General features: G+C 45.5%; 1 protein-coding gene and 1 pseudogene across 4 annotated transcripts in view; one reads left to right on the top strand and one right to left on the bottom strand.

Annotated features, from left to right (window-relative positions):
* The window catches only part of PEX14 (peroxisomal biogenesis factor 14), a 119442-nt gene that overhangs the window by 4883 nt on the left and 86657 nt on the right, over positions 1-27902 (top strand). For 2 of the 4 annotated variants that reach the window (XM_039842262.1, XM_039842264.1), the window contains exon 2: positions 10345-10392. The exons of 1 other annotated variant lie outside the window; for it this stretch is intronic. In XM_039842262.1, the coding sequence (XP_039698196.1) occupies positions 10345-10392 (48 nt within the window). Of the gene's footprint in view, positions 1-8924; positions 8958-10344; positions 10393-27902 lie in introns of those variants that run through there. One more of the 4 variants, XM_039842261.1, reaches the window with a different exon arrangement.
* LOC120585908 (uncharacterized) lies at positions 3131-3249 on the bottom strand (annotated as a pseudogene).

Below are 27902 nucleotides of genomic sequence, written 5' to 3'. Positions count from 1 at the left end.
GTACCACCATTCGTGGATCTCTTCATCAGTCGTTGGACATTTCAATTGTATTAATGATCCGTTGCTGCATAACAGTATTACCACAAACTTAGCAGCTTAAAACAACCTCCATTTATTGTCTCATTTTTCGTGGGTCAGGATCAGGGCACGGTTTAGCCGAGTCTCAGGCAGCAATCAGGTCTCTACCAGACCTGTGAACGCATCTGAGTCTTCTAGCTCTTGTGGTTGTTAGCAGCTCTCAGCTCCTTAATGGCTGCACACTGAGGGCCTCAGTTTGTTCCAGGCTGTCAGCCAGAGGCCACCTTCAGTTTTCTTGCCACACAGGTGTTCTCATGGCCACTTGCTTCCTCAAAGCCAGTAAGAGAGAGAATCAGCAAGTCGGACGTTGCAGTTTCATGTATTGTAACCATGTTCTTGTAATTACATGCATCCCATTGCCTTTGCCATATTCTGCTTGCCAGAAGCAAGTCATAGGTCCCACCCACACTCAAGGGGAGAGAACCAGGGCATGAGTACCAGGAGGTGGGGATTATCAGAGTCACTTCAGAGTCTGTTCCCCACATGATTGGTTCTAGTTTGAGGGTGCTATAAATATTCATGTATAAGTGTTTGCGAGGACATGTGTTTTCATTTTACCTTGTAAATATTTGTGAGTGGAATTGCTAAGTCATATGTAAGTGTATCTTTAGCTTTATAATAAATTGCATAAGTGTTTACCAAGTTGCGCTATTTTTCATTCCCACTAGCGGTGTATGAAAGTTCCAGTTGCCCCATGTCCATACCAACACTTGGTATTGTTCGTCTTTTAAATTTTAGCCGTTCTACTGAGTTTGTAGTGGTAATTCATTGTGGCTTTAATTTGCATTGCTGTGATGACCGATAATATTGAGTGTCTTTTCATATACTTATGGGTAAAGGCCGAGGTTCATTTTCTTCCCCTATATGGAAATCAGTTGTTCCATCATATTTATTAAACAGATTACCCTTTCTGCATTGAATTATCTTGCTACCTTTGTCAAAAAAAAAAAAATGTATATGCATAGATCGATTTATGGACTCTATTTTGTTACATTTGTCTATATGTCTATCCTATGCAAATGAAATACTGTCTCGGCTGCTGTAGCTTTATAATCTTGAAATCAGGTAGTATAAAGTCTTCTGACTTCATTATTTTTCAAAATTGTTTTAGCTTTGGTCTATCGCATCTGTATATAAATCTTAGAATTGGTTTATCAATTTCTACAGAAAAGCTTGATGGGATTTTTATTGGGTTTGTGTGGAATCTATAGATCAGTTTGGTCTATTGCATCTGTATATGAATCTTAGAATCGGTTTATCAGTTTCTACAGAAAAGCTTGATGGGATTTTTATTGGGTTTGTGTGGAATCTATAGATCAGAATTGGCATCTTAACAGTATTGCTCTTAATTCATTAACATGGTATATGTCTCCATTTAGGTCTTCTTTGATTTTTCTCAATAGTGTTTTATAGTTTTAAGTAGGTAGGTCCTGTACGCATTCTGTTAAATTTCTCTCATTTCATAGTTTGGACTATTATTGTCTATAGATTTTATTATTTAAATTTTATTTTTAATTGTTCAGTGCTAGTGTATAGAAATGAAATTGAGTTTCTTTATATAGGCCTTATATCTACAACGTTGTTAAGCTAATAATTCCTATAGCTTTTTTGTAGATTCCTTATGATTTTTCTGTAGATAATAGTGTCATCTGCAAATAAAGACAGCTTTACTTCTTGCTTTCCAATTTATATGTCCTTTATTTTTCTTGCTTTATTGTACTGTCTAGGATTTCTTGTAAAAAGCAATAGAGAGTACACATTCTTGCCTTGTTCCTCATCTTAGGGGAAATAAGTTCAATCTTTCACATTTAAATATGTTAGCTATAGTTTTTTTATAGGTGCCCTTTATCAAATGGAGGAGATTCGACTTATTTTTAATTTGCTGAGTGTTGTCAGGTGCTCTTTTTGCTATCTGTTCTGTTTATGCTATTGTTTTCCTCCTTTATTCTGTTAATATGGTGATTTATGTTGATTGATTTTTCAAACATTAACCAATCTTGCATTTGTTGGATAAGTTCCACTTGGTCATGATGTATTATCCTTTTTATATATTGCTGGATTTGGCAATATTTTGTTAAGGACTTTTACATTTATGTTTATAAGGGATATTTATAGTTTTCTTTTTTTGTTTTAAATTAATTATGTATTAAAAGTAGATATAAGGATATTAAACTTTTCTGGTTTTTTCTAGTGTCAGTTTTGGTATGTTGTGTCTCAAGGAATTTGTCCATATCATTTTAGTTGTTAAATTTGTTGTTGTAAAGCATTTCTTATTTTAAATGTCTGTAGAATGCAGTGGTTTTCCCTTTTTCATTCCTAATATTGGAAATTAGTGTCTTCAAAAAACTTACTTTTATTTCTTTGATTTCCCTCTAATTTTTTCCATCGTTTATTTCTTTCCTTCTATTTACTTTGGGTTTTATTTGTTCTTCTGGCTTCTTTCCTTTTTTTTTTTTTCTAGCTTCTTTTCTAAATCCAGTATTTGAAACTAAATTTCCCTCTAAACATTGCTTTAGTTGCAGTCCACAAATTTAGATATGTTGTGTTTTCCATTTTCATTCAGTTCAGAATATTTTCTAATTTCCTCTCTTATTTCTTCGTTGACCTACAGATTATTTTAAAAGTCTTTTGTTTAATTTCTAAATATTTGGGATTTTTCCAGATTTTTTTCTTGTTATTGATTTCTAGTTTAATTCCCTTGTGGTCAGAAAACATACTCTGTATGTTTTCAGATCTTTTAAATTTGAGATTTCTTTTGTGGTCTGTCTTGGTGAATTTTCCTTATGAACTTGAAAATAATGTATATTCTGCTTTTTGCGGAGAGTGTTCTACAAATGTCAGTAAGGCTTTGTTGGTTGATAGTGTTATTTAGGTCTTCGGTATCTTTACAGACTTTGATTGAGGAGAGAGGATTATTGATGTCTCCAACTGTATTTTGAATTTGTCTATTTATGTTATTAATTTTCTACATGTATATAGATATATATATTTTAGGTTGACCTCACAGATTGCAAGGACCTTGTCAGCTTACAATCCTTTATTTTTTACTTTATACCTACAGCACCTGGTCTTCCTAGGTGGTGTCCCATACAAGTAATAACCAGGCCTGACCCTGCTTAGCTTCCGAGATCAGACCGGATCGGGCTTGTTCAGGGTGGCGTGGCCATAGACTCTGCTGCAGCTTTCTTCTCATTGGTGTTTGCATGGTAAATTGTTTTCCATTCTTTGGGTTTTTACATTTACTTTCTTCGTGTCTTTTTGTTTAAAGTGGGTTTTTTGTAGACGGCATACAGTTAGGTCTCGCTTTAGCCACTGCCCAATCTGTCAATCTCTGCCTTTTAATTGGAGTGTTTCATTTATGTTTGGATTTAAGGCTGCCATATTGCAGTTATTTTTTAATCTTTTCTTTGTTCTCTATTTTCTTCTTTTGTATTGAATTGGTTTTTAGGATTTCATTTTATCTTTACTATTGATTTAGCTATACCTCTACTTTTTTGGTTATTTTTTGTTTATTAGTGATTGCTCTAAGGTTTACATGTTACTTTAAGTTATCATAGCCTACTTTCAAACAATATTACACCAAACCACATGTAATGTAAGAACCTAACAATAGGATGCTTCTGCTTCCCCTCATCCACTATACTATTAGTGTCATTGATTTTACTTCCCCATGTCATAAACCCCACAGTACACTTTAAATTTTCTTTTTAAAATAAATAATATATATTTAAAATATCTTTTTATGTTTGCCAACGTATTTATCATTTCTGGCATTATTCTTTTGCATAGACCAAATTTCCATCTGATATTGTTTCTCTTCTTCCGCTTAAAAAATTTCTTTTAAAATTTCTGTGATACAAGTTTACCATTGACACATTTTCTCAGCTTTTTTTCTTTGTCTCTGAAAATGTCTCGTATTCATTTTTGACAGATATTTGCACTGGATTTAGAATGCTAGGTTGACTTATTTTTCTGTGGTCATTTAAACGATACTATTCCATTTTATTTCTTTGGCTTGCATAGTTTCTGATCAGAAGTGTGAAGTCTTTCTTAGTCTTGATTAATATCTGTAAGTAATGTTTTTTTTTTTCTGGCTGCTTCTCAGATTTTTCCCTTTTCATGGGTTTTTAGCAATTTGATTATGATATGCCTTAGTATGCTTTTGTTTGCTCTGCTTGGAGTTTGTGGAGCTTTTTGGATCTATGAGTTTGTAGTTTTCATCAAACATGGAAATTTTTCAAAAAAGATTTTTTTGGTCTTTTATTTTTCCTCTCTGTTCCTCATTTTGGTCAGTTTCTATTGCCATATCTTCAAGTGCACTTACCTTTTCTTCTCTAGTATCTAATCTGTTGTCATTCTATTCAGTGAAATTTTTATTTCCAATATTATATTTTTCATCCCTGGAAGTTCTTTCTTTTTATACCTTATATTTCTTTCCTTACTTGATCTTGTTTTCTTTCAAATTCTTTTTTTTCTTTTTTAAATTAAGATATGTGTCACAATTTAGTTTTAGGTATACAATATGATTCAATATTTGTATTTTTTTGTGTTTATCTTGAATAAAATTATAATTCCTGTCTTAATGGTCTTGTTTGCTAATTACTTTTTTGATTTTTGTTGTTGTTGTTGTTCTTATGAGTTACACTTTCCTGCTTCTTGAGAGTGTCCAATGTCTGCAAACAGTGATGCTTTTTATTTTATGTTGAGATTTTTGATTGAATTCTGGCTGCTGTGAATTTTTTGTTGTTGAGTGTCTGGATTTTTACTTTACAGTGTGTTGAGCTTTGTTCTGGTGGGTAATTACGTTATTTTTGGTTTATTTTGAGTCTTTCATGTTCTGTTTTTAAGCTTTTTAGGGCGGAGCTAGGGACGATCTGAACCCCTACCAAGATGTGGCCCTGCCAGGTGTCTCCTGAAGTCCCTGAATGGGCGGTGAGGATGCTCCGCTCAGGTGCTTGGCACTTGCGAGGCCTGTGAGGATTCTGGGCACTGGTCAGCTTGCCGCTTCCTCGTCACTTTATTTTCAGCCTCTTGGAGTTTTACTCTGTGCAAGCACAGATTTTACTGTTCAGCAAAGACTCAAGGGAACCTCTAGGCAGATTTCTGGAGCTCTCTTTCTGCTCCATCCTCTCGAGCTCTGTTGTGCAGCCCCCAGCTGCCTCAGCCTCCCCAAACACCAGTCTCTGTTTCCTCAGCCCAGTGAGCCTGCCGTCCTCTGCTGGGGCTCCCCTCCCTCTCCTTGGTCTGAAAGGTGCCTCCTGGCAGAATGCCAGGATCATCATCCTAAGGATCATATCATTTGTTTCTGTTCTGTCAGACATCCGATGTCTACAAAGAGTGGTGCCGTTTATTTAGTTTTCTAGTGGTTTACAGTGGGAAGGTACATCTGGTCCCTAGTACTTCATCTTAGACAGAGCAGAAGTCTACTGCTTGATTCTGAGCACAGCAGTGACGTGGCATAGCTCCTGTTATCTCATCCTGAATGTCAGATGCTGGTATTACTCCCACGATTCCGAGATGAGGAAACTGAGGCGCACGGGGGTTGACAGTGTACCCCCAGCCCCTCAGCTATTAATGCCAAAGTTCGTGCGCCTGCCTCTCAAAAAATATTTGTTGAATTGAATCTTATTCTTCACAGCAAAGAACTGTAGGCCAGACTGGCTTGGGACACATCCAGAGTTAACACAGCCACTGGCAGATGTGGGATGAGTCCGTTTAACCCGGGTGTTCTGCCAGTTACCCAGACCTGAGCTGCGCGTGCCGTTGACCTTTGTAGTGCAGCAAGGTCAGCACATGGACACACCTTCTGGCTGGGGAAGGTCAGTGCCCGGGCGGCAGGAGCGAGAGCAGTTTTGTCTCTGTTCCTCTCTCTCTGCCACAGTGGTCGTTTTTGTTCCCTTGCGTTAGGAAGCTGTCGTATGGGGTGGCTCCACAGTGTAGTGGTCAGCACGTCTGCTTGACACACGGAAGGTCATGGGTTCGTGCCACAGGTGGAGCCTCGGCTCTACCCCGGGTGCGCCAGGCCCCAGGTGCATGCTGGGAGTGCGTGGGAGGAGACGCCCCGCCTTCAGAGATCCAGTTCTTAAGGGGAGACGGCAGCATCCGTAGGTCAGGGGTGGAAGTGGCGGGGGCGCGGGGGAGATTATTTAAAAACAACAACAACAACAACAAATCGGCGTCTTATGCTTTTGCTCTTCTTCCCTCCCTGCTCTCCACCTCCCGGCCACTAAGGGTCCTGACTGGATGGCCTAGAGCCTTCTTCTTGCACTTCAGCTGTGATTTCTAAACTTTCCTGTTTCTGTTTTAAAAGTCAAGATTTCCAGGATCAAGTTGGAATTTAATTTTTAGGAATTTGTGTCAAGCCAGAAAACAGGCGTGACCACTTCAGGGGGGTCTATGTAGGGGCAGGTGTTTGAGAAGTGTTGGGTTTTCCTAAAGGCTGGACCAGCGAGGCTGATGGGCCTGCGCGAGGCTGGGGATTCAGCTCTGACAAGCAGTCGGGGCTCAGACCTCTGCCTCCTTTGAAGCAGCATCTAGGTGTAGGTCTGTCCGCCTCGGCACGTGGAATCCGAACGGCCAGGAGTCTCTGAGGGGTCTGGTTGGTGTTTTGATGGACCGTCTTCATTGCGTGCTTTGCGGCACATTTAGCCTCCCGGGCCCCTGCCCTCTCAGTGCCTGTGGACTCTCTGATCATTGTGCCAGCCAGAAACACCTCCACACATTTTTAGGGACTCCTTAGGGGTGATTCTGTGCTGGGGCTGGGAAGCATCAGGCCACAGTGTTGCATTGAGAGTGAGCCAGGTTTGTGTGAGGTTGTAGGGGAAATGTTCCGGGGAAAGAAACTGCTGGTGTCCTCTGCTTGCTTCATTTGGGCTTATGTATACAAAGCGGTTCCTTTGTTTTAATTTTTTAAATTCAAAAAAATTTAAGTATGTATTTATTGAGTACCTGTGAAGATCAGCTGTCGATAAGGTGGTAAAGTGCCTGCTTTCAAGGAGCTTCAAATCTTGTGCAGAGAGATAGATAATAAGCTAGTTATCTAATGAGGAATTTCAGATGGTATTATTGATTAACATGGACGGTGGTAAGGATGAAAAGTAGTAAGGCTCTTTTGGTCATCAAGAAACAGTTGTCTAAAGGACGCTGAGACAGGAAATGGGGGGTGGACCACTTTAGACTGCAGATATTTCAACACGAGCTGGAGAATCATCTAGAATATAATTACTATTGAGCAATTCTCAAGAAGTCCTCTGTGCGTTCACCGATAAGGTCAGACTGACCTCACACAGCACTGAGTTGGTATGCCGCTTGGGGAAATATTTGCGCCTCTCTTTGTAGCCCGGAGATTGAACTTGGAGGTCTGGCTTTGGTGTACTGGTACCCCAGAAGGCTCTGGGAGGTCAGACCCTGAGGAATTTAGAGAGTTGCTGTTTGAAGTTCCTTGGTGGGGACATGTACACATAGACATGCTTATACCCTTTGCACATCCTCGCAGGAATATCTAAGAAGCCAGCATCAGTGGCGGGTCCCTGGAGAAAGAGGGCCTGACCGTTAGGATGAGACAACAGCTTCCTTTTTAAATTTCTTAATATTTAATTTAACAAAAAGCAGAATATGCTTACATGGCTCACAATTTTAAAAGGTGCAAAAAGGTATATGATGAAAGAGACTGACTTGGTACTGTATATTGTTTAAAGTTTTCCCCCTGGCAAATATGAGCTATTCAAGAGCTAAACTAATTTTAGGGGAAGTTCCTTGGTGATGATTCACTGTGGTCTCAGGAAGAAAGTTTTGGACTAAGTCAGAATAGAGACCTAAATGTTAAAGTTGTTTGCATTAGTTTGTTTTATCTAGTCAAAAAACCTACATTATTATTTATGGGATAGCTTTAAGGTTGTTGCTTCATAAAATGTGGTCTAAACAAAACTCAATTATTTTGATTAAGTGCGAAGGTTCAGATCCCTCGAGTACAATTATCAGCTGAGTCATCATGGGTGAGTTATTTAACCTCCCTAGCCTCAGTTTCCTCATCAGCAATCATTTCATAAATTTATTGTGAGAATTAAATGAAGAAAGAGATAAATAAGCGTTAGCACTTAGTATTTACGAAATGGAGCAAGGAAGCCCTCTGGAAGATAATGAACTTTACTATATATCCATTCAGTTGCATTCGAAGCATTGTTCTCTGTGTCTCCTGTTAGTTCATTCAGCAGGTATCTGTGGGAAGCCTGATCTGTGCCTGATACTATCCTAGGCCTAAGGGGAACCGTGAAAAGCAAAGGCAGTTCTGGAGTTTATAATCTGGCGAGGGACACAGACATCAACCTGAGAATCACACACGTGACGTTGAAGTTCTGCTCAGTCCTTGAAGGGGTGGTGTAGGGTGCTGTGTGTAGCCGAGAGAGTCGACCCTGGCGCGGGTGTCTGAGAAGGGATGCTTCCCCAAGGAAGTGACTTAGCCGACATCCGAAGGACGAGTCAGGCTGTCAGAGGGGAGGAAGGAACAGCATGTGCAGGGCCAGCATGTCTGTTGAGGGCAGAGCTGGGGCACGTGGTGCCACACAGCCCCAAGGCACAGTCAGAGTAGACGCACCAGGCCACACTGGGAAGTTTATCCTATATCAGAGTTGTCGTTGACCGGGGTGGGTGGGAGGCGAGATCATCAGATTATCATTTCGAAGTGATAGTCTGCAGTGTGGAAATGAATTGGGAGAGAGCCAGCGTGGGTGGGGAACTGATCAGAAGGCTGTTGCAGTGGCCTGGGAGGGAGAGTTTGGAAGCTTGAGCTGTCGTGGGTGTGGAGAGGCGTGAGTGGACTGACTCCATGGATGTTTAGGAAGGAATGCTGGCAGGACTCGATAATGCTTCAGCTCTGGCAGGTGACGACAGAGAAAGCGCGGTCGAGCATGGCCCTTTGGATTCTGGTTTGCACGTTTTGGTGGAAGGTTGTCCCATTCACTCAGAGGGAGGATGTATGGCAGAGGGAGAGGATTATGAATCTGCTGTGGACTTAGTCCAAGAGCAGGCAGGAAGGCAAGTGGATGTAGAACTCAGAGGGGTCTGGGCCAGAGATCTAAACGCATGAGCTTATTTGATACCTGGAGGGGAAAAAGGAAGGGAGGGAAGGACAGACAGGAAGGAGCTCTTGAGACAGGACTTTGGATAGGGAGATGGCATCCTTCTTCCAGCAGAGTCCTTGCTCCTGTGCTATGTGCCCGCCATGTGGTGGCAGCTGGGTGTAAGGAAATCTTTGGGGACCCTCTGTGGAGTGGACTCTTTCTGTTCCACTTTCTGTCCTTCCCAGGAGGCCTGGAACTGCCATCTGAACTAGCTGGAAGGAGAATGGATGCTGGGGGCTGGCTCCTGGCTGCTGAGACCTGCGTATTAGCTGCACTTGCCTGGGTATTATCTGTAGATAATTGGAAATTGGTTTGAACATCAGTAACAGTAAACTAATCACGACTCGCAAACTGCTTGTTTTATTCTTTGGAGATTTTTAAATTCCCTCTGAATGTGTCTGTCTCTGTCTCTCTCTTTCTCTGAATGTCGGTCAGATCAGCCAAGGGTCAAAGGCACTTGTAAGGGGGAGGGAGAGAGGTCCAGAGGACACAGACCAGTGCCAGGCGTGTGGGCCACAGTGCTGCCCACCTGCTGGTTGGTCTGTTTATCTATCACCTATCACTAGCTTATTTTAAAAATGGATTTAAGCCTGACTTGCTTTTCTACTGAATTTGGTGTCCTCAGTGGCTGGTATAGGAACCAGCGTGGATAGTTCTCACTTCCTGGCTGCAAATATAAAAATATATGCCCAGAGAAAATCCCAAATGTGGGCAACTGGGGCCCCCTGGTGGCTGCATCTGGTTCTTCACTTTCACTGCTTTTCCTGCTCAGCACGTTGCGGAGGTGGCGAAAAGGAAGTTTTGCTCTCACTTGAAGTCTTTCCTCTAGACTTCGCTGTTTCCCTGGATTTCGTGATGACCCTCAGCCCCTGCCACTCAGCTGCTGGTCTTGGGCCTTCCTCAGCCAAGCCCAGCCTTCCTGAGGTGCCATGACAGTGATGCAGTCTCTTCATGTTTGCTGGCAGCTGCAGGCTCTTTGGGCCGCTTCTTACGTGTAGCCCGCCCAGCACACTCTGCAGTATGAGAAAAACAGCGAGAAATATGAGAAAGAGGCTTGCGTGCGTTGCCTGGGAATAGAACATCTTTGGGTGTTGATATCCATCAGGTGGCACTGTGATCTTATTTTTGTTTATATTTTTCTTCACAGCCAAGCTCTACTCCAGGAAGTGAAAATGTGATGCCTCGAGAGCCACTGGTAAGAACCCAAATTATATATGCATCATTTTCTAATAACTAAAATATGGTGTGAGTTCAAAGAAACTGTATGATCTTACAGTTTTACATCAGTAGTGTCCCTTCAAAAGCAGGTGTTGTATGGAGACTAACCCCGTCAGTGACCTCTGCATTTCTGGCATTAGGGGTGAGTGCGATCTCCTTAGTATAGCCTGGTCTTTTCTGGAACTAAAAGCATCCATCCCAGTTGGTGAGGTACCACTTGGTTTGGTGCTGGTCAGTAGTAATTAGTGGGATGCCTGAAACCTTGGGGGGCTGAGTTGGAGTCAGGTTGCTGGGCCTAACCAGTCTGCTTCTTGACTGTCTGGAATAGCCATTCTCTGCCCGGCAGGGTGAGGGCACCTCAAGTGGCCTTTGAAAGACGAGTGAGGGAGGGAGCCCCGCTTTTGCCTGGTCAGTAGTTAGGCTGTGATATCTGTTACCAACATTATCTGCTTGTACTCTTGACGGGGAAGAGGCCTACTAAGTACCGAGGGTAAATTTCTTTACAAAGTGCTTTGCTCTGGTGGTCTGGGCTGGAATCCCTGCCCGCCTGCCCCATTTTCATCCTAGTGTGCATTTTAGGGCCTGCTGTCAGTCCCGTTGGCTGGATAGTGAGACCTGTTCTCTACGAACTAGATAAGTTTTATGGCGGGGCCAGCTTTAGGCCGAAATTGTTTTTTGAGCTTTTTCTTTCTTCGAATAGTGACAGCAAGCTTAGGGAGGTGCTGCCAAGCTGCCGTTTCCCCAGGGCCTGGCGTTTCCCTGATTTTCTTCCCTCTCCTTCCGGCAGCAGCCGGGGGAGGCGACATGAGGTCCTTAGCTGGATGAGCGAGTCTGCATTCTAGCCTGTCCTAAGGCTTTCCGAGGCAGAAGATGAGTTGGATTTGGCTGAGCTGTAGAAATGCCAGGGTGGTACAAGCCCTGCGGGACTGTTTCAGGAAAGTACTACTGTCACCGTGTCACCTGCTGTTACCAAGTATGGGTCCCTGTCCCCCCACCCCTACCCCCCCACCCCTCGCGGCTCCCTTTCACTCCCTTGATGTTGCCTGGGTTCTTCCTTGAAGCCACGCCGGTGTGAGAGCCAGAGGAGGCGCTGCTCTGCCAGTCTCTTAGGTCTGGAGCACGAGCGTTTCCCGCGGGGCCTGCCACAGTGCCCCTCGGGCTGAGCTTGCAGCCGGTTTTGGACTAAAGTCCGCATCGAACACGGTAGTCCTCTGGAACCCTTTACTTCCTCAGTCTCGTTTTAAATTTCCGTCTTCTGATTTAACTATCGATCACTGGAAGAGTGGCCAGTCCATTCTAGCGGGGCACGATTGGACAGAACCTTGGAGGATCTTTCTAGCAGTGAGCGCGACGCACTGGCAGCCTCGCTGAGTTCTGGGCGTTCGGAGCCCTGCAGCCGCCCTTTGCTCTGCTGACGTTTCTGTGCTCTTCCCTTTTCCTGCTGTACTGTGCATCTGCCGGTTGGTTGGTTGTATTTTTATTTCTTTCTTTTCTGGGAGGCCCTGAGCAGTCTTCAAACCCTAGTAGCCTGTGATTGTCCAGAGTTCAGACTCATTCTCTCCAGGCCAACTTTACAATTACCTTATATTTAATTAATATTTTTTCTCCTCTTTACGCACTTGCTGCATAATTGCTCAGAGGAAAGAAAACACATAGCGGCAATTTATATATATATAAAGAAAACAATAATTAAAAAAAACCTCAAAATAAACTCCCATCTCATTTGGGCTGATCCTATGAGTTGGGTAATTACGGCCCTATTAAAGGTAGACCCCTCTTTTTTTTTATTAATTTTTTCATATTAAACTCCCACAGTCTCTCAGTCATGCCCTCATTGCTTTTGGCTAACCATTTGCAGCAGCCTGATTAAATGAGGGCACCAGCCGAGCCGTGTGGCCTTGTGTGAGCTGCTTCTGCCTCTTGGGAGTGGCGCTGGGAGGGCGTCAGGCAGAGGAGCCCGCCGGGGGGCTAGTGAGGGCTCGTGTGGCAGGTTGTGGGCACAGGACAAGCTGCTGTGAAATGGCAGCAGGCTGGACGAGAGTCACAGGGGCCTGGGGAAGTGACGGGTGGAGCCGCCACCCACAGAAAGCCTCATAGCCCTCAGCCCGAGACACCCTCCGCCGGGGAGGTCCCTCAGGCCGTGTGTGTTAGCCATCTCCTGGATGCTCAGGAGGGACAGTTTTAGTCGAAGACTAAAACTAAGCCTTCTCAAGTAATTTGTATATTTTATTTGGGGGAGAAAAGGCAAACAGCGTTAAGGCTGTATGTTTAGCAAACGTACAATATGGTATGTGATTTGGTGCAGCCTTGCCTGGTTTGGAGCGTGAGAGAGCCCTCATTATTCAGAGAAAAGAATTCTGCCTGGGGTTTGGGAGGGGTGTGGAGGGGTCCTGGGGGGGTGGTTTTTGTGGAGCTCGAAGTCAGGTCTGGAGGAACAGGATATTTCAGTGTTGGGAGAACACCCTGCTGTGCTATTTTTGTTTTTGTTTTCAGCTGAGTGAAAAGTTCCTCAATGGAAGCTGCCTGTGCTCAAACTAAAAGGGCCGGCATGGGATGCTGAAGGCAGATACGCTTATTCTTTGTCTCTAGAAAGAGGCGATCGCTTTGGAAAAATTTCCCCCCCTTATTTAAAAAGTGAGTTATGACAGCAGCTCTGTCGAGTATTCAGTACAGTGCAAATGACGTTGACAGGTGGATGCATTTGGGCGCCTGTATTATTGTTTTGCTTTATTTGCTGGGGAAGGAGGGCCTGGGTTTCATTTCTGTCCTCTCTGGACGGTAAAAACTGGCTTGTGATTTTGTGGTGAGGATAGTCTTGTAGTTTCTAAAGAACACGTTTGTATACGTAGCCATCCCTTTGTCTTGATTCTATCAAGCAGTGACACTGCATGTTACCTTCTCTTGTCCCTTAAATCTTCCTCCCCCCACAAGAAAAACCAACCCAGCAACTCCTACTGTGTGGTAAGATAGTTGCTTTATGATGTCGTAACATTCTCAGGGCTGGAGATTGGTGAATGGACCAGTCTTGATAAATTCTTTAAACTCCCAGTTGAAATTCTGATCGTTCATGACGAAACTCTTTGCCAAAGTTAAAATGGCGGGTTACTTTTTCTCCTTTGTACTTCGCTAGGCTTTGCCTCCTAGGGCAGAGTTTTGACCACTCTCCAGAATCCTGGCCTGCAGGTTCTCCCGGACCTGTTCAGACCCTTCTGTAAGTTTGCTGCAGAGCTGAGTTTTCTCGCCCCCTGGGTGGACACATGCTCAGGCTGACGCAGAGGCTCTGAGCTGGGTCCTACTCTGCTCCAGAAGCATCAGGTCCCGCCTGTCATAGGTGTTTAAGAAGAGGGGGACAGTCGTCTGCCCGGAGTAACTCAGTTCCTGTCATGCTTGGACACAGAAACTGGGGTTAAGTAACCTCCTGAGAGTCCTTTTAGTCATACGACTTTAGGTTATTTGAAGGAAGCAATACCTAAGTTTCGTTTACATGTCTGCTTGTTTCAATGCAGCAGGCGCCTCGGTACTCAGCAACACTGTTGCTCACCTGCTCTGCACCACGCTTTCGGGTTTGGGCTAAGCTAGAATTTCAGCTTTTTGGTCTTCGATGCCAGGTTCTTTCTGATGGAAGACACTTCTGCCATCGTCTCTTCCTGTGACTTGAAGATATAGGGTTTTTTTGTTTGCTTTTTTGTCATCATCGTTTCTGTCCTTTCCCTGCATCCATCCTCCATAAGAATGCCAGACTACAAAGAATGTTTTTGTAAATGATGACGGTAATTTCTACTTTATCACTTCCCCTAGGATTTAGTATTTTTTAGTGTGCCGGATTCTTAAAAGGAAAGACGCTGCGCACTTGAGATCCAGGCCGTGTCTCAGTAGTTGTGTCCTATCAGTACCCCCAGGTCTGTCCTCGAGGCTGTGACGGAGCCCTGCCCAGGGGGTTCCCTGTCGTGCATGTGATCTCCGCCCTCCCTGGGGAGCTCATACATCTTCCACCTGGACACCTTTGGATTCTCTCTTTGGATTTTAAGTCAGTTAACCAGAGGCTGGTAATCAAAAGGCCATTGATATCTCGGTGGATTCAGGAAGCTGGTCTGAGCTTCTCTAAGAAGAGCTGCGGCTCGTTTGCCCGTCTTCTAGAGACCCCTCACGCGGCTTCCTGGCAGTCTCCCCGTGTCTGTACCTTTGTGGTTAGAGCACTTGCTGTACTGTGGAGAGCTGTTCTCATGTTTTCCCCCCACCGAGACATTTCTGAAGGGTGACAGTCATGTGCTCAATGCATTTCTTTGTGTACCCTCATGCACATATGGATGCGTGTACGTGCATATGTAGAGAATATAACACACACATATATTTATTTTATAAAATTCAAAGCACTCGGTGGGGAAATAAAGTTGATTTTAATACTGTGTTCATGAAAGTGTTTTACAAGCAGAGGGGCGATGAAACTAGCCATTTAGAGATTTCAGGAAATTTTTGTTTTTCCAGGAAAAATAAATAAATATGGCAAATCTAAGGTATTAAACATTATTTTAAAAATCTGTGGTGGTCGATTTCTGTGGGCTGTAGCAGAGTTAGGTTTACTGACATGAGCTGTAATTTCTACCTCTGAGTCCCACTCAGGAACATCTGTCTGGATGTAGGTGACTGGGGATGACATTATAGAGATGACCCTAAATTTGCTCTATTGACTTATTTTTAAAAAGTGAATCGTCAGATTTGGGTACATAAACTGTTACTAGCAACACATTATAACTCCTCCTGAGAAATTTGGGACCGAAAACAAGTGTAAACAGCTGGAGGGGGGTCTTGGGGCGGCTCTGGTGGTGACATGGTCCTGTGGCCAGACAGACCCCGGACCCTGGGCCTGCAGCCTGGGCACCCACTGTTCAGATAGGAGCAGAGAGAATGCCCGCCTTCCTCCTCCTCCACTCTCCTCTCAGGGGCAGTGGAAGACCTTGAGCGAAGCAAATGCTGCTCTTTCAACACTGACACCTCTTGTTGGGACGGTCCCCGAGATTCCCGCCTGCCCTGCAGATCGGGGGAGGAGACCCGCGCGTAGAACTACAACTACGTGCTGAGAAGGATGAGCTTGAGAAAAGCCTCATCCCGTCTCTGGGTGGCCTCTGTAATCTCCAGGCCACTTACTGACTTTTAAATTGCTGCCTCTCTCTACTCGTCCTTCCTATTAGGGACTAGAGGGTTTATTGAATAGACTAGGCGGTGCCCTTTAAGTTCTTTCCTGCTTCAGGTAAATGAAGAGGTGGTTTCTTCAGTTTTAAGGTATCCTTTTACAAATAATTATTAGATGAATCGAAACTCTTCGGAGTAATAATTAGAGAAGTGGAATCCGAAGTAGTCATTCAGCTTTGTTTATACTTTGGGCTGCTGGCTTTCCTGGTGACACTGTTCCTGCCGTGGTTCCTGGAACCCGAGGCCCTGGCTGTTGGCTAACCAGACACGTCCTCGTTTTGGAGTGTGGGGACTGAGGACTGAGCACTCGAGGGTCTCTCCTCAGAGCCGCACCGTGACGAGGAGTTCAGTCTTCAGTCTTGTCACCAGCACCATTTTTGAGAAGAAGCGGCCTCTTTCCCCCTTTTCTGCCGCGGGTCTGTCTTTGCAGTCCCCTCAGGCGCCCCGCCCCGCCTGTCACCTGAAGATGGGGTCCGCGGAGCGTTTCTTTGGGCAGAAGGACTTTCTGAAAGGTTCTTCTTTTGTTTAAAACTGAAAAAAATTTTCACTTAAAAGTGTCTTTTTGAGTGTGACCTCCCGGGTGGGAATTCCATGTGGCAAACTCAGTAAACCCCTCACGTCGTACCGCGGATGACCGTGCGGCCCGTGTTTTCCAGGATAATTTTTAACTTAAAACATTTTAGCCCATTGTCAAACCACACAGACCAATTTGGGTTTGAAAAATACGATCTCGTAGTTAATCCCACTCCTGCGCCGTGAGAAGCCGCAGGAAGATGAAGCGGCGCTCTGGACAAGGACGCGCCCGCCGCCCTTCTTCCCTCCCGGCTCGCCTTCCTTTTATGGTTTGTAGTTATAACCAAGATTTATGCTTGTTGCTCCACAAATCTTCTCTGCCATTATGAGTTTGTCTGCACAGTCTAGAGATGGGGCCGACACTGAGTGATTCTCAAGGTAAATCTACGCAAGGGCACTCCCTGACACTCAGAGCCGAGAGCAGCCAGCTCAGAGCCCCTGGTGGATGGGGAATCTGGATAAATTGCCCTTGTCGAGAAGAAGACACGCAGTCACCTTTGTGACCACTTGCCTCAGCAGCGACTCTGGTGGCGCAGCTCTCCTGTGTGAGCTCGAGTGCGGGGGCCGCTCTGAGTCAGCGATCACCCCCTTCACCCCGCAGTGTCCGCCAAGAGGCCTTTCCCTTCTCTCTCTCCGTGTGTCCCCTGTGGCCCAGTTGGGCCACACAAGAGGGTCTTTAGGGGCAGGGCCGCTTTTCCAGCCTGGTGGGGAGGAGCTGCTAATAGAATCAGACACGCAAGTCGATTATTCGTTCAAATCGTTTAGTTTTTCCACACTTCACCGAAATGGATTTTGATGGAGAAATGGAAAGAGTAACAATGTTCATTAAACATCTTTTTTCCCCTTCCTTATGCTTTCCTATCACTGTATCCTTCTGTCCTGTGCGTATATTTGAGTCATTTAAAATCTCTTGTGAAATGAGTGGCGGCATCAATAAATACGTGTTTCTAAAAAAGTGGTAAGAGTTTGCATTAGACACGGTCCTCAAAGCGCCCGACTGGCTGTGTGGAGCTATGGGCCCTTGTCGCCCAGGCCCCGGGCGCCCCGAACGGTCACACCCACACCCAGTCTGCAGACCAGGGGTAGCTGCTCATCCTGAACCTGTGCACCCCACTTGTATTTGTTAAACAATTAGGCAGTGTCACTAAAAATGCCATAAATCGGTGAAATATAAATAAATGTGAATGGGGGATCCACAAATACAGTGTGTTTTGTAAACAAATGTGAAAACAGAGTTCTGTGAAAACTAAGCTGAATGCTTTGGTAAATGTGAGTGGTTAAAAAGATTGCTGTCTTAGGTGTGAGCAAGACGACAGTTAAGCTGGGGGAAGATTATAAAAATCTAGACGTATTTGGTACTTTGATTTGCTTTACTAATTTCTGTTCTCGGTTTAGAAATCATGAAGAGTGTGGTATGGGTGGGGTTTATGCAAGAAAGACGTCTGGAAACTTCAGTCTGTGGGCCCACACTTAAAGAAAAGGTCTTGGCTCTGCATCAAAAGATTAGCAAATGACTGTACGTTTATAGGTTTTAAGTTAATGGAAAATGTTTAAGGTATGCAGAATAGTCTCCGTTTTTAATGATTCCCTGCTTTACCTGATTTTCTGATTAACTGACCAATTAACGAGCTCTGATCACACAGGCCGGGAGGGTTTGTGCTGTGGGATATGTTTGCCTCTGTGCTGGTTTCTTTATTTTTGATATCTTGCTTTATCCTAACACACTAGTGAGAATTAGTCTTTTCTTCAGTTTACAGTGAGGAAACAGGCCTGGGGCAGTCAGGTTCCTACAGCTAGTAACTGGCGGGACTAGGATTAAACCCCAAAGTGTGGACTGCCAAGTCCTTCTCTGCGTCAGGCTTGAGTGGGTTGGGGGAGCAGGACCTCGCAGCGCCATGGCAAGCGGGAGAGGGGCTTCGGCTTCGGTTCTGTGCTGCCTCTGAAGCTGCTGTCTGCACATTCTCCCTGGTTGGAGTCTTTGTATGCACGGTAGCTGTTGAAAAGGCGCCTATTAATTTATCACAGGTGATGTTGGCCTCCTCGTTGCTGGAGGAGGCGTCTGCACCCATGTACCTCACTAATGACAGGTTGCGGGATCGAGGCGAGATAATAGGATCTTTTCATCTTCTGTCTGCAGAGCAAGGTGCTATGTCCCTGGTAGCGTCTAGGGGGCAGCAGCCGCTCGTTATTGCATCTCCTGCTGGCCGAGAGAAGTTCCACTTTGCTTTTGACTCTAGCTCTTAAAGTGGCACGGTGCAGGTCCTCAGGGAGTCACCTGAATCCACATAAGTAAAGAAACTACAGTATCCAGCATCTTCCACCTCTGCTCTCTCTGCCCCCGCAGGTAGGTAGATTCTTTGTCTGCGTCCCCGTCCCCGTCCGCATCCACATCCACGAATCCTTCACTGTCAGCGTTAAGGAGCAGAGTTCACTTGTTTTGAAATTAAGAGAATAGAGTCGTCTTCAGACAGTAGAATCTTTTTGTCAGATCTCGTTGCCATTGATAACCCACTGTAATAATGTGTAGATGTTTTGAAACTTTCCCCAGCGGGCACAAGTCTTCATTCTGTTGGGAGCACCACCATCATATGGGCGATGGCCTGTTTTCCTGTCTGCACTTCCCTCAACCCCCACCCCAGTCCCCCAGCCAGGCCAATAGGGCTTTCTCTTCAATTCTAAATGACTCATAAGCATATTGAGAAGGAAACTTTGGATTTGCCATTTTTTTTAGGCTTTGGGGCCCAAGACTGACATGTGGCCGACTTGTGCCTGTTGAAGTAAGTCATCACGTCCCCGTCCTCCCAGAAGCACATCTTTCCCTGTGGCCCTGACTCTCAGATCCGTGTGGCCTCGCAAGCAATGAAAAGGAGGCGGCGTGGTGCGGGTAGACCTGGGTGCTTGCAGTGCACGCTGAGAGGCTGATGGCTGTGACGTTTTAGCCCTGTGGTTTTTATTCAGGGTTAGCTGAGGCTTCTCAGTCCTGAGTCCGCTGTGGGAGGAGCAGCTGGTGACCGGTGACCCCTTGGGGCTGTGTGCTCCTGCCGGCTTTCCTCTGAGGGAGGGTCGGCTGTCCCCTGCTCCGGCAGTGGCTTTCCCCAAAGACACAGGCGTGCCTCTTAACCTCACCCCTCCAGCTCTTCTCTGTCATTTCTCTGAAAAAAGGCTGTTAATAGATCTGCTAATGAACAGAAGAAATAATAGAAATGGTGGCAAATCAGTTGACAATAAAGTTGTTTGTAACTTCTGTTTATCAGATGATTATCATTATCGTTATTGTTTCTGTTGGATTTTTGATGAGTTCACCCTGGTCTCCAGAGCCCCATTTATAAGACATTTTATTTTTTCCTTTGTAATGCCTAGATATAACTTTATTTCAGAGAAATCCAGACCTGTGCTCCCGCCCTCCCCCTCCACTTCTCTTCTGTAAGGCACCCCAGTGGGCTCCATCAGGTGGGGTATCCCCCACTGACCAGGCTCACGCTAGGGGAACGCTGCGGTGCCTGTTCTTGCCATTCCTGGATTTAGTTTAATGTACAATTGATTTTTTAAATGTATTTAATCATTTTTTTCTTACCTCATAAGGATTAACCTACGCAAACCTCATTTTATCCTAAGTGTGGCTTTGGGAGGAAGGGAGAAGAAAATTGAGTTTCTCTAGCTTATTTTATTCTTTCACTTTTTATTTTCCAAATGGCTCTTCCTGCCGAAGCAGCTCTGTAAAATACATTGTATTTTAGTGGCCATTACTTACTCGTTACTAACTGGTCTCTCTTGCTTCCCTTTGTCTGTAAACTAAATACAGGGGCCTAACGATAATTGGTAGCTCCATCACAGACTTGCCGATTATAGACCAACAGGGGAGGCAGCCCAGTGATGGTCTGTGGTTGACACTGGCTGCCCACCTAGCAAATGCGAGTCATTCTGTAAATGCCACCAAGCTGGGCTTGACTAGATGGGTCCCTTCCTAATTTTGTACCTTGACTTTCCTAATTGCATGACACGGTCTTCCTGATTTACAGATTTCAACCTCGTTTTATCCCTAGTGTGGTTCTCCCGTCCATGTTGCCCTCTCTTAGTTCCTGCCTCTTTGTCATGTCTGTAAAGTATTAACATAGAGGTTTTTTTGTTTGGTTTTGTTTTTTTTTGCGGTTCCCTGGTGCCTAGAATGGTTAGGTGGCAGGCTACAGATAAAAGATTCTCTTGAAACCAGTGGTTTTCTGCACAGTTTTGTCTGCCGAGTCCAGGTAAAGGCAAATCTTTGAGGATGCCAGTTTCGCCCCCTTTTTGAGCGTTTATCTGATTTGTATTCCACCTTATCTACTTTGCGCTGGCTTACGAGGGGGAAAGTTGCATCTGACAGTTAGGCTGCCAAGCTCTGTATAAGACTGTTAGATGCTGAAGTAGCAAAGGAGTCCCTATGTTGTGTGGCCATATTTCCAAGCAGAATACGTCTTTCGTTTGTTTCCTAGGTATTTGGCACCTTAGGCACCTTGTTAAACCCTCTATGGGATAAGCATATATCCTTATTTCTTAGTTCCTGGCGGGAAGTAGGCAGTTGGTACGTATTTGTAGGGAGTGTGTGTGTGCATGTGTGTGTGTGTATCCTCACTTACGTAGATGGTGATGTTGCGCCCAGGGACTGGACTGCACAGTTGCCGTGTGGCTGCCCGCCGGGAATGTAGGGTGCAACATTCCCACGGGTGTGCACACGTGTGGACGTGTGGTGTATCATTGCCATGTAGGCAACATAAAGCCGGCGTTTTATGAAAGGGAACATCAGAGGAAACATTATAGCGGAGACCTTTATAGCCTTTCCATTATTATGGTTTAAATCTTGACAGCCTTTATTCGCAGTGACACTGGGACCAGCAAAGACAGTGCTCACTCCCACCTCCCCGTTCTCTCCACATCCTGTTCCGTAGCTGTGATAGGCATCGTTAAGTGTGCAGGCAGCAGAGCTGCTTTGCAGCTTGTCTAGAAACAGCCCTTTTTGACTCAGAAGTTGGAAACTAGATGACTCACAATTCTATTTGTTTTATTGCAACTGTCATTTCATAAAATGCCCTGAAAGCTTTAAACTGTAAATGCCGAAGTGAGGTTTTCGTCTTTTTTTTTTTTTAACCTCTTCTGTTATCTCTAATCTTTTCTTTCATGTCTCTTTTCTCCTTCCCTTTCATAATTATTTTCTCTTTCATTACTCTCTCTTGGTCTCTTTCCCTTCCTGCCTGCCCCCACCCGCACTTTTGATGACTATCATGCATCTGTAGTTGAAGTAGATTTTGCTAGCATCACGGTGCGTTCTCTCCAGCTTCACTGCCGTCTGATGGAGAGTGTACACCCTCCAGTTCTTGTGCGTGGGGTAGAAGTGGAAATGTCCTTGCACGTCAGAGTTTATAAAGTGCCCATTGGCTTCCGCTCTGGAAGCTAGGCGCCATGTCAGGTCCCAGCAGTCTCACTTTTTTGTGCTACCGCGTCGTGTAGAATCAGTGTGCATCCCAGCTCTCCGCCACATCCATTTCCTCCCTCGTGTGTCTGTCACAGCCACAGGAGAACTAAGAGCATTAGGATCCGAGGGCGGAATGTAGGACCTGCAACTGCTGGTATCCCTCATCAGAATGTTGTTTGCCAGGAGAGGGCCTTGGTCATGGTCACTTTTTCTCTCCTAAGATGTTATTTACTGGGAATTCCCAAAGCAGAGAGCACCTGCTCCGTCTTCCAGCTTAGGTAGGGTGTGGGGATCTAAATTTTTTAGGACTTGAGCTCTCAAAGCAGAACTTGCAGGATCTTTTTCTTCCTGCAGTTTCTGATGCTGTGGGACTTGACTGAGTCATCTGATTGATGACACGCGCATCACTGGGTGTTAAACACCTGGCCAGGGCCACAGGGACCCTCTTTAGATTCACCCAGAGGACGGCAGACAGATTGTGGCATTGTAATGAAGGTGGGCGCGTCCCCGATGCTCGTCTGCTTTGGGGCATTACAGCCCCAGTATTCCCCCCAGGCGCGCTGGTTGGACATCTGCACGGTGGCGCTGGTTCTATTCCACATTTGTCAAATTCATCACCCAACGGAACTAATTTTAGAAGGAGCTCGTTACGACAAAAGAGAACAGTAACTTTAAATGCATAGGAACTTCTCTCGATGCTCTTTGTCGTTTTCCCTCTTTTAAAAAGGCCTTTGGTTTATTTTGGCCTTCAGAATGAGCCGTCCTCTGAATTCCGTGATAATAAAACTTCTTTCCTATGTTGTCTCCAAGGAAGGAGAGTATTTCCATGTTGTGAGTAGGGGGAAATATGGTATCACTTCAATATTTAATAGATTTGTGGCTGTGAATTTTAAAAATGAGTTCCGAATATCTGCTGGGTGGCATTCAACATAGAATGCCATGTTTTTCATGCATTTGGCTGGGTGTCTGACTCTGACACAACCGCTGTCCTTGCTGCTGGAAAACAGAAAACCGCAGACTGTTAACTCAATGTTCTTCCTTTCTGGGGCGAGGGCCGGGGTGAGGACGGGTTCGGATCAAGTATGCCTTCCCCACCAGAGACAAATGTTCCCTTATTCCAGCTGACAGTTTGAACAAAGATTCTGGAATCTCTAGCCAGTTTAATTAACCCTCGGTGTGGGGTGCCCTCCGGCCTGCTCATGACCCGGGCATTCACTCTGTGGGACCAGGAGCAGCCTACCAAGTGTCCCTTGCAGGCTCCCTCTGGATTCCCTGCCCGTGATGTCTTCTTCCTTCCAGGGCAGGACTTGTTTGAGGAGAAGAATCATTTAGTGCTCGTGGCCTGTTCATTCCTGGGCTTCTCTGCTGAGCTATCCAGCAGGGGTGCCAATTCTTCCATTTAGCTGACTATTATATAGCCCTTAAAAGGGAAGGGTTTATTTTAGCTGCCGCTGTATTGATTGCTATAGGGACGTTTCTGTTTTCACTGGCTGCTATATTGACTGGAGAAGGGAAAGGGGCCGTATTGCCGGGAGCTGTCATATTGACTGTTACAGAAAAGATCTGTATTTAAGCAGTACCACTGCACTGGGATCTCCCAGGCAGGATATTAATGCTAATTCATCCGCTCACCCCCTGCTGCGAGTGTTATTTGTTTAAATCTGTAGATTCCCACAGCGCGTTTATATCCTCACTAGAGTGAGCTCCGCTCCCTGTAATTATTTAACGTTATATGCTGATATAAATTGTAACAGTTAAAGAATGGTAATGAGTGGCCAAAAAAGAAAAGAGAAGAAAACAGAAAAGAAGGAAACAGGAAAAAACAAAAAAGGAAAAAAAATACATTAAAAACACATAAAACATCTGTATTGTAAGTGTGTGTGTACGTGTGTGTATCTGACATGAGAAATATCAGAGTCACATTCTGAAACAGCACCGAACAACTTCTGGCCTCTTTTCCCCCACTCCAGGGTGATTTGTACATTGTTTTCCAGTCCACGTATTGTGCGTGTGTGTGTTTGTGCGCATGTGCACACGTGCTCACGTCACCCGCCAGAAAGAGACTCTCCTTTGCAGCTTGCACACGCGTGCGTAATTACGTACAGCATGTGTGTGTGTTCCGTGTAGCAGCAGGAAATTTAGCCATTAGTGACTCAGCTTTTGATGAGTAGCTGATATCTGATTTTCCTTCGAGCTTCTGTGTTCCCACAGGATCTCTGGACCTAAAACCCGTCTCTGGGGAAAGCCATGGGGAATGCTCACCGGGATTGAACTAATAGGCCATTGGGTGTCACTGTCGCTCTATTGGCTGTAGTTGAAAGAGGGCTTTTCTGCTGGGGAAACCGGATTTCAAAAGAAAAGTTTTTCTGCTCAAGTTCCAGGTGTTGTCTGTCTGCTTGTCGAGGTCCCTGTTTTAAAAGTAATTGTGTCGTTCTTTCGTCTTTGCTACGCTAAGTCCTGGCATTTTGATTGTTCTTGAAAATTGTGAGCAGATTGCGAGCTGTTTGGGTGTCTCCCGGAGCTGGTCAGAAGAGGAATGTTCCACCTTAGAAAGAGAGGCAGCTGAGCAGCATTCTGGAAACCCAGTTAACGGGGAGAGGGGGCCTGGGCAAGAACTTTAAAGAGGAGGGGGAAGAGAAATCTTCCTCGCACAGCTTCAGTTTGGCAAGCGCCTGCCGCTGCCCTGCTGCCCAGCCAGCCCCGCGGCGGTGGGCTGAGCGCCGGGCCGAGCGCCGGGCCGCACCGGTCACAGAGGAGCGGGCGTGCTCCTCCAGCTGGCTGCTCCGGCACGTGGAGCCGTGCCAGGCCTCACCACAATTCATACTGTGTCAGTTTAATAAATGCACTACTTAAATTATGAAATTACAAAAGAAAAAAGAGAATGCACTTATTCAGACTCTTAATACATTAAAAATAAGGCATTAAAACTCTGAGTTTTTTTTTTTTCTTCCAGAATCAATAATGAACAGGAAGGGTTGTAGACATTAACAGTCATGGACATTCAAACTCTTATACATAAATTATCTTAGAAAAATGCACATAAGACTTGAATAATGTAAATACATTAATGCATTTAATAATTTAAACATTAAAGCGCAAGCAGGAGTTTGAGGCAGAGGCTGTTCTGAGGTAAGGGATTGGTCCTAGAACGCGTGTGCCCTACGATCGATGGGCGATTTCCCCTTGAGACACCCCGGAAAGAGAGTGCCTGGCCGGCTGGCGTGGGCTCCTGTGCCAAGATTCCCAGGACGTTCCCCATCTCAGCTACCTCCCAGCCCCTCATTTTCATACATACTGACCTTCGTCCTCAATTCCGTGTTTTCGCTAGTCCTGTGCTTTTGTTTGTTTGTTAGAGAATTAAATGCTTCCACTTCAAAGAACAGTGAACTAGGGGAATGTCTTGGTTGGAAAACCAAACCAAATTAAAAACTCTTCGCCCAGTCCCAGCTGCTTGTGACTTGGGGTTACGGCCGCGGTCGCTTCTTCCAGGCAGGCGGTCGGGCTGTGAGCCTGAATCTCCGCTGCAGCTCTGTGCTTGTGGATCCGGCCGCTTGGGGGTGGGTCGAGTGGGAGAACAGTGATGCTGTGCCGCGTCAGCCGCAGGGTGTCGGGTCCAAAGATGGCGGGCTGCCGTGCCGGGAAGCGGGACGAGCCGCGGTGGCCTGGCTTTGATTTGCGGGTTTCGCCATTGGATAGACAGATGTTACTATTTTTCCCCTTTCTTTCCAAATTGAATTCGCAGCAGGAGCGACTATCTGGAGTAGTAAAGACTACGAATGGCCGAGTTCAGTTTTTGAAATCTGTGCCGTAAAGTGCCCTGGGAAGCCCTCAGAAGCCAGCACAGGGTGCCTCAATTTTCCTTTATTAAGCCCAGTGCTGTTCTCTGGTAGTTCCCCAGCCTCATTTTATAGCCAGAATCACAGATGAGAAACTGGGAAAGCCGCAGAAAATGTGTTCCTGGGTACCTAGTCTGAGAACTTTTCCTCTCCCCGCAGCGGAGGTGTGTTTATTTGGTCAGTAATACAAACACTGTCCAGTGGGTTTGCTGTGGGCCTGAGGGACCCTTAAGAAAGGGTTATCAGATGGAAGCGACTGAACAAAACCTGTTCTCATGATTGCCAGATCGTTGGAGCCTTACTGGATCTCAAATCTCCTACCTGAAACTTTACCTGGGGTTGCCTAGGTTTGACCCAGGCTTTGTCTGTTCTGGCATGTTGGCTTTGTTTGCAGCCACGTCCAGTCTTCGTTGCAGCCAAAGGTAGCCTGCTTTGCGGCGAGCATGCTTACGAGCCAGCTTCGAACCCCTTGTAGGAGGGCAGCTGCGGGATGCCCTGGCGTGGGCAGCAGATGCAAAAGGAGCAGCCAGAAGGAAAGCGAGTGCCTTAGAAACCGGTACTCAGGTCTAGAAAGGAGGGGCATCAGGAACGGGCGCGGACCACCTGGGCACAGACTTTGAGGGTGGTCTGTCACCCTTGGAACATGCTTGGATTCTTCTCCAGACCTTGTGAACAGTGTCTTCACGTCATGGCCCCTTTGCCACCTGTTTTGCTTTTAAAAGGCACAGCCTTTCTTACCAGCTTTATTTCAGCTTTGGGATGAATGTCAGTTCCAGGTCTGCTGTGTTCTTTTCTCTTCCGGAGTTTGCAAAGCCCAGGCCTGCTTCCTCTGTTGCTTGTCCAGCCTTGAACAGCAGCTGTCTCTCCTGCACTCACTCCCTGCTTCATCCCGGCAGAGGGAAGGAAGCAAAATCAGGGGAGCACCCACACCAGGAGACTCTGATCCTCTTTGGATTTTGCTGGTCACACCCAGGAAAGCTTCCTTCTCTTCCCTTAAGGTCCAAGAAATGTTTTATGGCCTTAACTGCACAGTAGGCCTGTTCCAGATGGGGATGTATAGTGCGGGGGTGGGTGGTGGCGGCAACGTCACTCCTGTTCGAGGTGCAGAGTGCTAGTTGCCATCAGGCAGAGACAGCAGACAGCACTGATCGGGGGTCAGTTCACCCTGTGATATATCCCTTATGCAGATTTCCTTTGAAGAGAGAGGAGTCAGGTTCATTAATTAAAGGAGCCTGGCGCGAGCACCCTGTAATTATAGGTGCTAGAAATCTGAATTTTAAGAGGTCTGTGCAGCTGCATTTTGAAAAATGTAGGGAGGCACCGAGAAAGTACAGGCCGTGGGCAAGAATGTGGCCAAACCAGATTTGGGAGGTTTAGGTTTTGGCAGAATTCCTCTTCAAATTCATATTTATTCTTTCTATTTTTCTTTCTCGTTTCTTTTACTTTTTTCTTTTAATGGGGAAGCTGAAGCTTTGGATTAATTTTCTTTTGGTTGAAGATTACACCCCGTGGCAGAGAGGCTGGTGCTGTCAGTATGGAGGGCAGAAAGGGGTCGCTGTAAAGTAGATGTGTGCTTTTTAAGGAAGCCAGGGGTGTCTTGGGCCTTCAGGAGGCAGTTTTGAAAAAATTGAATAATTTCTTTCTTGAAATGAGTGAAAGGAGCAGGAAGCAGAAAGTGAAGTTGAATACAGTCTGGGGAGATACGTCCTGGGCATATGTGGCACTCTGGAATCTTGGTCCCCACTTTTCTCCTCCAGAGCAGTGTCCCCTCCTCTGTCCTAAGTCACTTTTGGATGTGAACTCGGAGGTACACACAGAAAATTTCAGACTTCGTGGGAGGTCCTGACCCGTCCCTCTTCTTTCTCATTTCCTCAGTTATTCGTAGGTTGACCTTTTGCTTTGGGTACTTTCTTTCTCTCTCTCTCTCCTTTTTTAATTTTTCTGTTTGATTTGTAAGATTTCTTTTCACTCTTGTCAAAACCATTTATTTTGGTCCGTGACTGTTGGCATCTTTGTTTATGAACCGTGGAATTTGGGGTGTGGGTAGCAGCGGGGAGAGTTGGGATGAGTTGTGGTCTTCCCCTTACCTTCCCCAGAAGGAAGGAAGGGACTAGTGGTGGCTCACCGAAGACCGGTGTGACAGAACACGTGGCCCGGCACAGCTGAACGCAAACCTGATGCCACCGGGAGCCTCCTTTCTCCTTATTGGCTTTGTCTCCTTGGGTATCGCAGACATGATCTCATTTCACATCCTAGACCCTCTGTCCCTCCTCTGGGGATTGCAAGGGGCTGAAAAGAATTATTTTTAAATATACATATTTTAGGATCATTTTCCCTATTCTGTTCTTCCAGTCTTATATGTATATGTATTGGGAAATCCACTGGTAAACCTGGAGTAGAAGTCTCCAAGACTGTCGTTTGGTGCATTTACAATATGTAGAT

Source organism: Pteropus medius, unplaced genomic scaffold (assembly GCF_902729225.1).
Source record: "Pteropus medius unplaced genomic scaffold, Ma_sr-lr_union100, whole genome shotgun sequence".
In the NCBI taxonomy this organism is placed as follows: domain Eukaryota; kingdom Metazoa; phylum Chordata; class Mammalia; order Chiroptera; family Pteropodidae; genus Pteropus; species Pteropus medius.
Note: the sequence above shows the minus strand (reverse complement) of the source record. Positions and strands in the feature narration are given on the sequence as shown.